This window comes from Narcine bancroftii, chromosome 2 (genome assembly GCF_036971445.1).
Source record: "Narcine bancroftii isolate sNarBan1 chromosome 2, sNarBan1.hap1, whole genome shotgun sequence".
NCBI classification, from domain to species: Eukaryota; Metazoa; Chordata; class Chondrichthyes; order Torpediniformes; family Narcinidae; genus Narcine; species Narcine bancroftii.
The window spans coordinates 109205196-109219673 of NC_091470.1; the positions used below are offsets into that span (position 1 = coordinate 109205196).

The 14478-nt window shown below is 42.1% G+C and overlaps 1 protein-coding gene across 2 annotated transcripts in view; it reads left to right on the forward strand.

Moving 5' to 3' along the window:
- LOC138754136 (rho GTPase-activating protein 25-like) overlaps positions 1-14478 on the forward strand; it is a 47292-nt gene that overhangs the window by 20961 nt on the left and 11853 nt on the right. For both annotated transcript variants that reach the window (XM_069917994.1, XM_069917995.1), the window contains exons 3-8: positions 724-811; positions 7035-7160; positions 10176-10383; positions 11279-11411; positions 12108-12181; positions 13642-13763. In XM_069917994.1, coding sequence (XP_069774095.1) covers positions 724-811; positions 7035-7160; positions 10176-10383; positions 11279-11411; positions 12108-12181; positions 13642-13763 — 751 coding nt within the window. The remainder of the gene's footprint in view (positions 1-723; positions 812-7034; positions 7161-10175; positions 10384-11278; positions 11412-12107; positions 12182-13641; positions 13764-14478) is intronic.

Below are 14478 nucleotides of genomic sequence, written 5' to 3' on the forward strand. Positions count from 1 at the left end.
TCTATATCCAATGGCAAAAGCACTGCACATAATTACCCAAGCAATTACAAAGCATAGCCATGTGATGGAGAACTACGCAATTAATTAAACTGAGAAGAGTGGCAAAGATCAGCTTCAACAATTCTGGAAAGTTTGGGAGGCACGTTTAGCGCCACGGTAAGTGCAACGCTGTTACAGCGCCAGCAGTCTGGGTTCGAATTCGCACTGTCTGTAAGGAGTTTTCACATTCTCCCTGTGTCTACGTGGGTTTTTTACAAGTACTCCGGTTTCATCCCACCCTTCAAAACCATAAGGAGGTTGTAGGTTATTTTAGGGGGTGGGGGGGGGCATGGGCTTATGGGCTGGAAGAGCCTGTTAGTATGCTGTCCTAAATTAAAATAAAATAAAAAATAAAAATTCTCATTGAAATCTGGGCATTGAACAGGAAGCTCTTTTCCATTGTGGATGTTCATTGTTGGTGCTGTGTTTCATTAGACAATTTTAACATTGTTATGTTTCAATACAATTGGAAAAAATAAACTTTAGAACAATTCTGTGTGACAATGTTGGCCCAGATTAACATAGTTAATGGAAGTCTTTATTGCTGAAGTAATATTTATGAGACTATCCACAATTTGGCACTCTTCTATACTGAATGCACAATATAAATGCAAACTGTTGTTACTTTTAACCAAGGGGCCTCATTATAACCAGACCACTTACATCTGTACCATCTGACTGCAGGGTTGCATTGTTCTCCAGGATTGCAAGGTCAATGAACATCCTGCAAACCTGGAAGATCCGGGAAAGTTCCTCTTTGAAATTGTCCCAGGTATGTCTCACCATTCTCCAGGGTCGTAAAACTGTGTATTCAAAGGAATTTAATTCAACTTGCTGTGGGCTGAGAAACTCTGGACGACTCCAAAATCAATTGATGGACCATGCCTCGAGGTTTCATCAAGGGTTAAGGGCAAAAGGGGTCAAGTTTAGGGGAAAACCTCTCCACACAGAGAGCTTGGAACAAGCTTCCAGCTGAGGTGGTGAATGCGAGATCGACTTTAACATTTAAGAAGAATTTGGGCTGGTACATGGATGGGAGAGGTATGGAGGACTATGGATCAGGTGCAGGTCAGTGGGACTACAGGAAAAAAAATGATTTAGCACAGACTAGAAGGGCCGAAGGGGCCTGTTTCTGTGCTGTAATGTTCTATGGTTCTCTGATGTGATGTGAATGCTACATTGTGCATTACATTACTGGGTTGTAGAAGGGAAGAAAGTTGGCTTGGGTAAGGATTGTTTTCAGAGGGAACCTTCAAGGATGAAGATGCATGCTGAATAAGCTTTGGTTGTTTATGAATTCACAAGGCAACTGATTTGCTTTCTGACCTGAAATCATGGACAATCTCAACGTTGTGCAGCAATCACGGAGCAGCAGCAAGGGCCAGGTTATCAGCCAAATTATCCCATCTTCTTCCCCCTCCTCCATCCTGTCAATGACAACTGTCTCAAGTAGGAATATACAGTATCTGGAAGTCAAGCAACTGCAAAAAAAATGTTTAAAAAATGCAGAAGTTTAAAATTGGCGCTCCTCACCGTCAATTTGCCCATCGCGCAACATGCAACCTCAAGCAACCAGAAAATCCCCTTATCCCGCATCTACCTAGGTGCTGGATACCAGGTGTTTTACTGTAGTCACATGTCAATTGCCACGTATGTTAGGGAGACAGGAAGAGAAGGAACTGTTGCTGGGCTGAGATGACCATGTAGAAACTTAACTTTAGCATCTGTATGTTAAGCAGATTCTAGGCTACAAGCACCTGCTTATGAACCAGAGGTGTTTACGTTGACTATTGTGGGGATTTAGGACAGATTTGTAACACATATTAAATAGGTTTATTTATCAAACTATTCTCCAGACTGTGTGGTAACAGATACATTGGAACCATTTCAAAAATACTGACTGCATTTTTGAACCCACCATTGGAATAAGACACATCCAGAAGTCTTGGAGCATTTTCGATGTTTGGCACCCTGGTGTATCCCTTCTGGCCAGAAGGACATGAGATGTTGTCAAAGTTACAGCAAAGATTCATAAAATACTTGCATGAAGGAAAGTGAAATACAGTAAGACATATTTTTCTTCCTGTGACAGTGGGAATCAGAGGCTTCAAATCACCAGTCATTTTTGTGAGAGGTATTTGTATCCTCTTTCCGTTGTCGAGCTGACAAACAAAAATTAAGCACAGCTGCCTCTCCAAGGCCATGCAAACCAATAAAAAGGATCCTTCCCTCCCCGTTGTTTGATTATAATGAAGCTTCCAAAGTGAGTCATGCTAAAAACAGATACTTCCAAACAAGCCACCAAATTAATCCATTTGATGGGCTTGTTTCTGAGCTGTTGGCTTCTACGAAATAGGATTAGGAAATGTCTGGCTGTTGAATGAGGCTTGTTTGACATGAATGTGCTGACGTTGTTGTCTGTGCATCACAGCAGAGGGGACACAGAAGTATGAACATGCACCCAAAGGTGATCGGTCATTGCAAGAGAATGAAAGTCAGATTGAAACTCAGGCTCTCTCTTGTTGGACTTCGGAGACTCTGCATCATCTGGAGTCCAATCACCTCATGTGGAACAGCCAGCACTGCAAACTGGTCCCCACAGAGTCTGATCTTCAGGTCCAATGACAAAGGCACCGCACAAAATTACCCATGATATTGCAAAGGCATGGCCTTGTGATGGAGAACTACGCACTGAACTAAAAGTGGAAGAGTGGCAAAGACCAGCTTCAATATTTCTGGATAGTTGTCACAGAGCTCTGGTCATTTAAAAAGAGACCACTTTTCATTTTGAACGTTGATTGTTAGTCCATTCTTTCCCACTTTCTCTCCATCTTTGTCCTTTAATGTCATTCAATGACATTCGTGGGGTGGCGCAGTTAGCGCAGTGATAGCGACCTGGTGTCAAATCTGGCACAGTCTGTAAGGAGTTGTACATTCTCTCTGTCTGCATGCGTTTCCTCCGGGTGCTCCAGCTTCCTCCCACAGTTCAAAATGTACAGGGGTTGAAGGTTAATTAGGCAGCATGGCCTCATGGGCTGGTAGGTCTGGTTACCGTGCTGTACATCTAAATTTAAATGTAAATTTAATTTCTAAACATTTCATGCATGTGTAAGAAAATTTTGCCCCAACCAAGGTGATTGTGGGCTCCACTCCAAGTCTGACAACATCTACAAAGATCCTGACATCTGTGCCTTGCCCAAGGCTTTTATCTCAACGCACCTTTCCAACAAACCCAATGTGATAAAATCCCAGTCATTGATGCCCAAAATTGGTTGAAGAATGAATCCAAGTACCTCTGAACTAAACTGCAGTCTTCCCTTTAAATATTTTGATGAACATCACTTTTGATACTTTTCCAGTCTTGTGATCGGCTTATTCCGGAAGAAAATAAGAAATAGGATCAGGAGGAGGTTGTTGACCCTGCGCCATCATTCAATAATATCATAGCTCACCTGGCCATGGAGTCAGCTCCACTTGCCACCATTCTCTGTAGCTCTTAATTCCCCTCTTCATCAAACCTCTATCTCTCTCTGTGTTAAATGCATTCAATAAGGGCAAACTCTATGGATTCCTTGAGGATAAAATTCCACAGATTCTCTGAGAGAGTCAGTCCCTCTTCATCTTGGTTTTATATCCACTCTCCTAGATCTTGAGCCTATGCCCCTCCCTCCTCCCCCCCCCCCCACAACCTGCCAGTGGAAACAGCCTCCCTGTTTCTATCGTATCATTTTATGATTATTTTGTTAGAACATGGAACACAGTAAAGAAACATACCCTTCAGCCCACATGTCTGTGTTGAACATGATGTTCAAATCAACAAATTGACTAGAATTATTTTCCTTGCTCTGCGAGGAATGTTGTGCCGGCGATGAGTTCTGGTTTTAGATGTGAATTTATACATACATATAGCACGGTAACAGGCCAATTCAGCCCTTGAGTCCGTGCCACCAAATTTATCTGAAGGGTGAGGAAACCAGATCCCCTGGAGAAAACCCATGTAGACATGGCAAGAACATACAAACTCCTTACAGACAGCACAGGACTCGAACCTTGATCTGGACCCGATCGCTGAGGTTGTAAAGGCGTTGCGCTAACCGCTGCCGCCTTCAGATTTTGGTTTTGTGATAGAGAGGGAGAGATTACTATTGCTGTTGTCACTGGAAATTCGTCAAAAGTTAAAGACGAGATTATGCATGCATATCGTGTGTTTGAAAGTTTAAGCGTGTGTATTTGAAGGTATCTGAAAACCAGCATCTCTTGGTTCAGTGAAACAAGAAAATCTGCATATGCTGTGATGGTAGCAAAGTAATTCTGGCATAGATAAGATAAGGTAGGTGAGATGGGGGAGACTAGAACAAGGAGACATAGCCTCTTGATCCAGGAGGTAGTAGATTTAGGACAGAGATGAGGATGAACTGCTTTTCCCAGGTCGTAATCTATGGAATTCGCTGACCATGGAAGTAGTGGGCGTGACCTCAGTAAATGTATTTTCGACAAGGTTGGATAGATTTTTACATAGAAGGAAAATTAAGGGATATGGGGGAAAAGGAAGGTGGAGATGAGCCAATCAACGGATCAACCATGCGGAGCACGCTTGACGGGCAGGATGGCCGACTCCTGCTCCAATTTCTTATGTTCTTAATACACAAAAGTCCTGGAGAAACTCAGCAGCGTCCTTAGGGGGCAAAGATTTACCTTGGGAAAGGGCTTAGACCCAAAACGCCTATGGACGCTCTGGAGACCTGTTGAATTACTCCAGCACTTTTGTGTTTTAACTTACAGGTCGAAGAACAGTTTCTTTGCAAGGCTATAAAGCTACTGGACCTCCCCTTGGTACATTAGACTACTCTGACACCATAAGAGGATGGTCAGCAAGACTGCGAGTCACCTTTTTGCATGAGAATTACTGTCAATGGATGGCGTAGGGAGCGGACGTGCCTTCCCGGTCTCCCCCAGGCAGTTATATAAATGCCCATTTTAAGAATATTTATTTTCTGTTAAAAGTCTTTGTTTTGTTTATCAATTGTTTTTAGTTTAAAATGGCAACAAAGATTAAGGAAAATAGAGTTCAAATACAGAACAAAACTACACTCTCCGACTTTGGAAGAAACTCGGCCTATTTGCCCAGACAGAACCACGGAGTCAAGGCTGGAATTTTCTTAAGAACGGAGCTCATTAATTGGACTGTCGGATAAGCTGGCCTTGGACACCCCTCTGAAAGATGTTTAAAATGGCAACAAAGATTAAGGAAAATAGAGTTCAAATGCAGAACAAAACTACACTCTCCGACTTTGGAAGAAACTCGGCCTACTTGCCCAGACAGAACCACGGAGTCAAGGCTGGAATCTTCTTAAGAACGGAGCTCATTAATGGGACTGTCGGATAAGCTGGCCTTGGACACGCCTCTAAAAGATGGTGATGAATATTGATTTGAAATGTTTTATGAAGATAAATTGCAGTAATTGGCATTGGTTGTCCGTGAGTTTTAAAAATCCAGATAACATTAAAGTTTATTAGTGATTTTTTTTGGATGGAATATCGGAAGGATGAACTTATTATCTATAAATACAAAACAAAATTACATTCTTTGACTTTGGAAGAAATTTGACCTATTTGCCCAGACAGAGCCAGAGTTGGTGCTGGAATTTTCTCAAGAACAGAACTTATTAAAGTTGATTTTGGACTCCTTTTTGAAAGATGGCGACGAATGTTGATTTGAAATATTTGAAATATTTTCTGAAGATAAACATATATATAGAACTCCTTGACCTGCAATAAGGTTTATCAGTGATTTTTTTTTGGATGGAATATTGGAAGAGTGAATTTATTATCTGTGAGTATGCATACATTGCAAACAGATTTTAATAGTTTTGAAAAGGTTTTTTTTTTAAACAACAAGATCAGTTTAATATTGAGAAAATTGGAAAAAACGGAAACTTTATTAAATTTGGAAACTCAGTAGAAAGAAACTATGAACAAGATTGATGATTTATAAAATTAAAGTCCAAGAAGAATTAAAAATTTTGAATAAGTTTTTCTTGAAAATAAACAATAATTTCAACTTAACATTGAGAAGATTGACAAAGTGGAAAATTTGGTATTAAATTGGGAAACACAGAAGAAAGAACTTATGAATAACATTGATGCTTTAGAAGATCAAGACCGAAGGAATTATGTTCAAGAAAATTTTAAAAGATTTGAAAAAACTTTTTTTGAAAGTAAGCTACAAATTCAACTTGAGACTGAGAAGAATGGAAGATTCGGTGTTGAACTGGGATGTTCAGAGGTGTTTTAATTCAGTGGATGAAATTCAGGAAGACTTGAAAAAAAAATTTAAAAAAAAGCTTTTATTGATTGTAAACAATGTTTAACTCAGTGTTGGGAGGGTGGAAAGGGTGCAAAATTTAATATCAAGTTTGGATTTTCAAAAAAAAGAGTTTATGAATAAGAGTGGTTAAATTGATGGACGGGAGTTTTATGGATATAAGAAATGATGATTTTTCAGTTTATACGTGTATTTTGTCTGCCGGGGGGGGGGGGCGAGGGGGAGGGGGTGGTACTTCTGTTCCCGAAAGTCATATGCCACTTGTGGTTTATACCACACCCATTTGTGTTTTTGGGAATTAACCACCACAAGGTGGTTTCCTAAGGGGTTAGGGGAGGTGGGGGGGGGGGTGAAAATTTGAAAATTATTTAGTATCTAAGATGTAATATTATACTAAGTCAATTTGAAATGAATGTATGGAGATACTATAAATAAATTTCAAAAGAATTACTGTCAATGTTTATTATCAATCTTTTGTATTTATTGTCTCTTTAAATTTAATTCATTTCGATACCAGAAAAGTTTTTCTTTGCAAGAACCTGTTGGCTTGCAACAAATAAGAATTTTGGTGCATCTGTACATTGCACAATGTGTATGACAATAAACATGAATATTAAAAATATGATTTGAAGTTTCCTGAATGATTTACTTTCTGTTGCTTCCCCAACAGGTTGCGGTGACCGAGATCGCACAGGGAATGTCCAGGACTCTCACATTTTGATGGCCAATTCCCAGATTGAAATGGATGAGTGGGTGAAAGCAATCCGACGAACAATGGGAAGTCTTTCCTCTGGAGGTACCACATTATGTTCATCGCTATCTATAACAGACTCAGGTCATGACAAAAATATCCCACAAATGGTTCAAGAAAATCCCATCCTGTATGTGCTCCAATCATTCAGGCTGATGAGCCTGACCAGTGGGAGGGGTGTCTGACTTCAGAATTTATCGCCATGAACATGACACGAAATACATTGTTTTAAAGTCAGCCTGCGCTGTGATAAAACAAACAGCAGAACCAATTAAGCGTACAACAGTTTCTTTATTTTGCCTTGGTAACACTAGTGGGAGTGAGGGGTGATAAAAGAAAGAGTTTAGTAACTTGCCCTCTATCGGAGTGTTCATCATACTTTTATACACCTTTAGACAGGGGTCTGCGGGCGATCTGACAAGTTCCTCACAAATTTTACACATCTGGCAATTTTTTGTTTACAATGACACATTCCCCTGTAGTGTCTGCAAACTGCTGGGAAATGCCAGGGTGTCCTTTACTCAAGGTGTATTAACATTCTTGTGGAGTTAGTTACTATCTCACTACATCACAGAAATGGTCATGTTTAGAAGGTAATTATATACCCACCATCTTACAGGCAGCTACGTAATTCATTAACCCATTCATTAAGCATATTCGTTAAACCTATTCTTTCACAGGATTACTGTGCAAATATTGCCAAAAATTACATTTAAAAAATAAACAAATAGTGCAAGAAAATGGGATAAAGTGGGGCGGTGTCTGTGGTTCATTGTCCATTCAGAAATCTGATGGCAGAGGGGAAGAGAGTTTTTCAGCTCTTGGCCTGTATGCATTGGAATTTAAGAGAATGGGGGGGGGGGGGTAGAATCTCATTAAAACATTTCAAATGATGAAAGGTGTGGGCAGAGTAGATGTAGAAAGGTGGTTTCCCATGGTGGGAGAGTCTAGGACAAAAGGGCACAAGTTCAGGATTGAAGGGCTTCTGATTGGAACAGAGATGCAGAGGAATTTCTTCAGCCAGAGGGTGGTGAATCTGTGAAATTTGTTGCCACCGGTGGTTGTGGAGGCCAGGTCATTGAGTGTATTTAAGGCAGAGATTGATAGGTTCTTGATTAGCCAGGCATCAAAGATTATGGGGAGAAGGTTGGGCGGTGGGGCTGAGCGGGGAAATGGATCAACTCATGATTAAATGGCAGGGCAGACTATGTAAAAATCTATTCAACCTTGTCTTAAATATATTTACTGAGGTCGCCTCCACTGCTTCAATGAGCAGTGAATTCCACAGTTTAACCACCCTCTGGGAAAGGCAGTTCCTCCTAATCTCCATCCTAAATCTACTACCCTGAATCCTTCCACCAATGGAAACATCTTACCTACCTCACTCTTATTGATGTCTTTCCTAATTTTATATGTTTCTATTAGATCCCCTCTCATTTCTCTAAATTCCAGTGAGTACTGTCCCAGATGACTCAATCTCTCCTCATTGGCCAACCCCGTCATCTTTGGAATCAACCTGGTGAACCTCCTCAGGATTGCCTCCAAAGCCAGTCCATCCTTCCTGAAGTAAGGAGAGCAGAACTGCATGCAGTTCTCCAGATGCGGCCTCACCAGGACCGTGTACAATTGCTCCTGAACTTGATTCCTCTGGCAATGAAGGCCTTCTTACCTCCTTGATAGCCTGCTGCACCTGCAAACCAACCTATTGTGATTCACACACAAGCCCTCCCAAGTCCTTCTGCATGGCAGAATGCTGCAAACACTTGCCATTTCAATAATAATCTGATCTTCCATTTTTTCCTTCCAAAGTGGATGACCTCACATTTACCAATATTAAATCTATATCTACACATTGTATTTACCATCATTTTGTCCATAGCCTTCCATGCTTTGGCAATTATTTATATCTTCCTTTTGTTCTTGGTTAATGTGTTTTGCTAGCAAACGTTGCCAATAGTCTATTATGTGAAGAAGGAGAGGGCTGTACGCTATTGAAAGGGCCATGGATATAAAATGCAAAAATAAGCTTCTCACTTGAATGGAAAAGAGGAGGGCAGAGAGAGGCCAAGCATGAACCAGTTTCTGTCTTGAAAAATTGCAGAGTCAACCATATATCATGGTCTGATGCTTCTGTAACCACCTCAATAACCCAAAACCTGCCAGCGATGGTCATGAGACCCTTCCTTGTTCTAAGACTTGTTTTATTTTACTATAATGGGCGATTGTTATAGAGCAGTGATGATGTTTGTTTCAAGAGCAATCCAGCCAGACTTCTTGTACATGGGGCTGCAAGTCAGTCAGAGATGGAACAGAAGTGCAGGGTTGCAGAGTGAGATCGGGCGGTGCAGAGCAACGGCAACATAATGGTGAGGTTATGATCCATTGTGACTGATATGTTGGCAGCTTTTCAATTCATGATGAAGGCTGCTGGCAGTCCAACCACCATCTTCTCAAGAACTCCAGGAATTTCCTTGGGGATTCCTCTTATCAGCTGTTAGAAGTAGTAGTGGTCATTAATCTGATTATACCTGAAGGAGATGAGAAGAAACTTTTAAATTTCGACCTACAGCACAGAAACGAGACCACGCCGCCCAAATGCACTCATGTGACCAATTAACCTACTAATCCCGTACATCTTTGGAATGTGGGAGGAAACCAGAGCATCCGGAGGAAACCTACTCAGACACAGGGAGAACAGACAAACTCCTTACCCCGGTCACTGGCGCTGTAACAGCGTCATGCTAACCACTACACTAACCGTGCCATAAGCAAGGATCGATAGGCTCTTGATAGGTTCTGCAATGTATGAAGAAGGTGGCCCTCTGGTCTGTGTTTTTAAAATTGAATTTAGAAATACAGCACAGTAACAGGCCTTTTTGGTCCATGAGCCCATACTTCCCAATTCCCAATTAACCTACAAACCCTGTGCATTTTTGAATGGATGGGGTTCCTCATTGGGATCCAACCATTCTCCCTTCAAAGGCGGAGGAATCTAATCTTGTGATCTCTAAACTCCAAGGGTGCTGTGGAATACGCCTTTCTCTCTTTCTCTTCCTTCAGCTGTCTTTGGCCAGCGTCTGACAGACACTGTGGCGTATGAGCAAAGGTTTGGCCAACACCTGGTGCCCATTATCGTGGAAAAATGTGCAGACTTCATGAGGGAGCATGGACTAAAGGAGGAAGGAATCTTTCGCTTACCAGGGCAAGACAACTTGGTGAAAGAATTGAGGAATGCATTTGATGCTGGAGAGAGGCCCTCGTTTAACCGGTATGAAGCAGAAACCCTCATTGTGGGCAAATTCTTTGCATTAACAGGGGCACGGTTGGCGTAGTGGTTAGCGTAATGCTGTTACTGTGCCAGCGACCAGGATCGAGGTTCAAATCCTGTGGGGATTGGTAGATGCCGGATAACTGAATTTTCTGGCTGCTTGAGATTGCCCATTGTGTGGATTGGCGAACTGACGGTGCGGTGCTGGGGGGGCGGGGGGCAATTTTAAACTTTCGCTTTTACTTAGCCTATTTATTATCAGCGATATTTTTGCCAGTTGCTTGAATTCTAGAGAACGGGGATTTAAGGGAGATTGATAAGTAATGAGATACCATTATGATAGAATCAGTGAGAGAGAATGGTAGGAAAGTTGACTGGAGCAAGGACAGATTCAATTGGCAAAGAGCCTCCTGCTGGGCTGAAAATTCTATGTAATTATATTTCCAATCCCATCAACGCATCCAAACAGATTCCATGCAAAATATATATACGGTACCAAACATCAAGGTTATTTACTCATCCTTGCCTGAATGAATTTTCCACGAGGAAACCTTCACATGATATCCACCTAATTTGTAATTTCAGCTGGTGATTAAATTTAACTAAGTGATTCTCAACCTTTTTTTTACCACTCATGTGCCTCTTGATGTCATCCTTTTACTATGACATCCTATATCTGTGGTTAGTAAGGGATTGCTTAAGGTGGTACGTGAGTGGGGGGAAAAAGGTTGAGAACCACTGCTTCAACCTTAATGGCGATTATATTATTTCCCAGCACTGAAAATGTGAGAGGTTCGACAAAAGTTTCCTGATCTATCAATGTTATCTGTGAATCTTCTTTAAAACGCCTCCTGAATCTTCAATAAACCTTAATGAATTGAACTTTGTATTTCAGGGACACAGATGTGCACACTGTTGCCTCTTTGTTCAAGCTCTACTTCAGAGAACTCCCAGAACCAGTCATTCCATGGTCCCAATATGAAGACTTCCTTACATGCAGTCAAGTGATGGACAATGATGACAAGTTGGTGTGTTGTTTGTACTTTACCCTCCACCTTGGTTTTGTACTAGCATTTTTTTTTATTTGCAACACGGTAGAAGCCGATTCTGGCCATTGAATTCCATGCCAGCCCATCACATCCAATCCTGTACATTTTGGAGGAAACCCCACACACTCGGGGAATCCCCACGCAGGTTAAGGGGAGAGCCCTCCAGTCTATTGGCAACACCACCAGCCTTCAGCATGCTGTGTTCAATCAGATAAATGTTATTTTGCCACATTTGGGAATTTGGCGTGCTGTTTGAGGCACATGCATGCGCACACACACACACACACACGCACGCACCCACACGGTGGTGTGGGCTCCTATTTACTGTGCTGTGACTCCGAATTTTCTGCTTTCCATTGTAATTCCTGGTCATTTCAAAGTTATACAAGGTGATTACTTTCTCAGAAGTGTATAAGGTTCATAGGCAGACTGATATAGCATCAAGCACTTGTGCGATTTAGTTTTATTTTTCTCACTTCATTTTAATCTCCATGGAGACACTTGTGCCTCGGTGGTAGAATTCCTGTGGAATCCTATTAAACCATATTTTTGAAAAGTTTACACATTTTCAATGTGCCTTTGGCTACCAACAGTTTGCGTAAAAGCGGCAAGATATATTTTGACGACTGAGTCGGATTATTGTTGATGCTGAGACTTGTTATCTTTTCTTGACAGGGACAACAGAAACTGATTAAACAGATATCATTGCTGCCTCTGGCAAACTACAACCTGCTCAGTTACATCTGCAGGTAGGCAGGCCCACCGGAGGAAGCTACCGCTTTCCTCCCAGCCCAAGAGCCCGTGCCACCCAGTTGCACCCACCTCTTTGATGACGGATCCCTACAAAAGTGCTGGAGGAACTCGGTGGGTCGGGCAGTTGGGGCGTCGATGATTCGGGCCTGAGATCTTCGTCAGGAGCGTGCAGTCTCCCGACTAAGAAGGTGGGGGAATAAGGGGCACAGGCTCGACGGTGATAGGTAGATACAGATGGGGTGGAGGGCGAAGGAGCTTAAAGGTGTTCAGGGAAAGGGGCGGAGGCCTTTGATAGGAGAAAGGGAGTGGGGAGCTAGAGGAAGGAGATGGCCATGGGAAAGGAAAGGAAGACAGAGGAATGATGGAAAGTAAGGGAGAGAAAAAAGAATGGATTAGCAGAAATTGAAGAAGTCGATATTGATGCCATCTGGTTGTTCCATATGTTGTACCTTCAATTGACCTAGAGCCTTTCCTGCAGTGGAGAAGGGAATGTAGGTTCCAGGTCCATTCTAGTAATGGAGCCATGGGATTGGATGGATAAACTATATGTAGTTACAGAGGGAGCTAGGGTTAATGTTAGGAAAGAAGTGCATAGTGTTGAGAATAGAGGGAAGTGGGCTTTGGCATCGAGAGGTATACATTTGCAAATGGAGGAGTAGAACCACAGAAACAGGCCACCTCAGCCCCTCTAGTCTGTGCTGAACCATTGTTTTGCCTAGTCCCACTGAACTGCACCTAGATCATAGCCCTCCATATCTCTCCCATCCATGTACCTGTCCAAATTCCTCTTAAATATTAAAATTGAGCCCACATTCACCAATTCAGCTGGAAACTCATTCCACCCTCCCACCACTCTCAGTGTGAAGAAGTTCCCCTAAACTTTTCCCCTTTCACCTTTAACCCATGTCCTCTGGTTTGTATCTCATCCTCCCTCAGTGGAAAATGCCTACCTACATTTACTCTGTCTATACCCCTCATAATTTTCAATACCTCTATCAAATCTTCCCTCATTCTTCTAGCCTCCAGGGAATAAAGTCCTAACCTGTTTAACCCTTCACTGTAACTCAGTTCCTGAAGTCTGGTATGGGATGAAGAACTGGAAATGAGAAATTAAAAAAAAAAACCAAAATACTGGAAATGGTAAGAAAGTGGAAAGATTCTGGGAGCAGGTGAAATAAGATTGATCATGGAAAAAATGATTCAGGATTGATTGGCTGAATAGCTCCTGATCCACTTAACATTTCATGTTAAAATTTTTGTCCTCTGCAAAATAGAGTCATACAGTGTGGAAACAGGCTCTTCCGCCCAACAACAAAATGGCCTACTCACCTGTAGTTGGCCCTTATCCCTCTAAACAGATCTTATTTATGTACCCGGCTAATTTGTTTTCTGAAACGACTTTGGTATTTTGTCCCAAGTGCAATAAACGAATATTTCTCCTTTCTTTCTTGATCAGGTTTCTCCATGAAGTCCAGCTACATTCTGCCGTTAACAAAATGAGTGTGGACAATTTGGCCACCGTTATTGGAGTGAATCTCCTCAGGCCCAAGATTGAAGATCCTGTGACCATCATGAGAGGCATGTTGGGACCTTCCATGAAGCTCTACCCTCCTTCTGAATTCTATCATTTGGGATAGTTCATAATAATAACTCAAAATTGAAGTTGAATCTTTTACCTAATTGCACCCACCACCCCCTGTATGTTGTTGAGTGGTGGGCAGAAACCGGAGCACTCGGACAAACGGGTGCAAACTCCTTTTAGACAACACTGGTCCCAGTGGCCGGCGCAGTAACTGCGACGTTGACCATGCTGCCTCTTGTTTGAGCCACGTTGGAAGTCATGGCACCACAGGTGCACAGGAGATGCCACCTACCTCCTCAAAGCCTCATCAGACCAAGAGCTTAATGTAAATTATTAAAGGGGACCGAGCATTTTACAATGGAGAGAGGGCAGATTAATGTTATTGATTGGGAATTAGAATTTATTGTCAAGAAATTTGCTGTTTTGAGGCAGCGTCGCGGTGCAAATATTGCTGTAAAATTACATTTAAAAATAAATTAGAGCAAGAATAGGAGAAAGTGAAGTGGTTCATCATCCATGTAGATATCAGATGGTAGAAGGGATAAAGCTATCCTTTTGCCATTGGGTGCTAATCTTCAGGCTCCTGTTCCTCCTTCCTGAGTGAAGAGGACCTGGCCTGGGTGGTGGTGGTGGGGGGGGGGGGTCCTTGAGGATAGAGGCTGCTTTCTTAAGACACTGCCTTGTTCAGACGTCCTCGATGGTGTGAAGTCT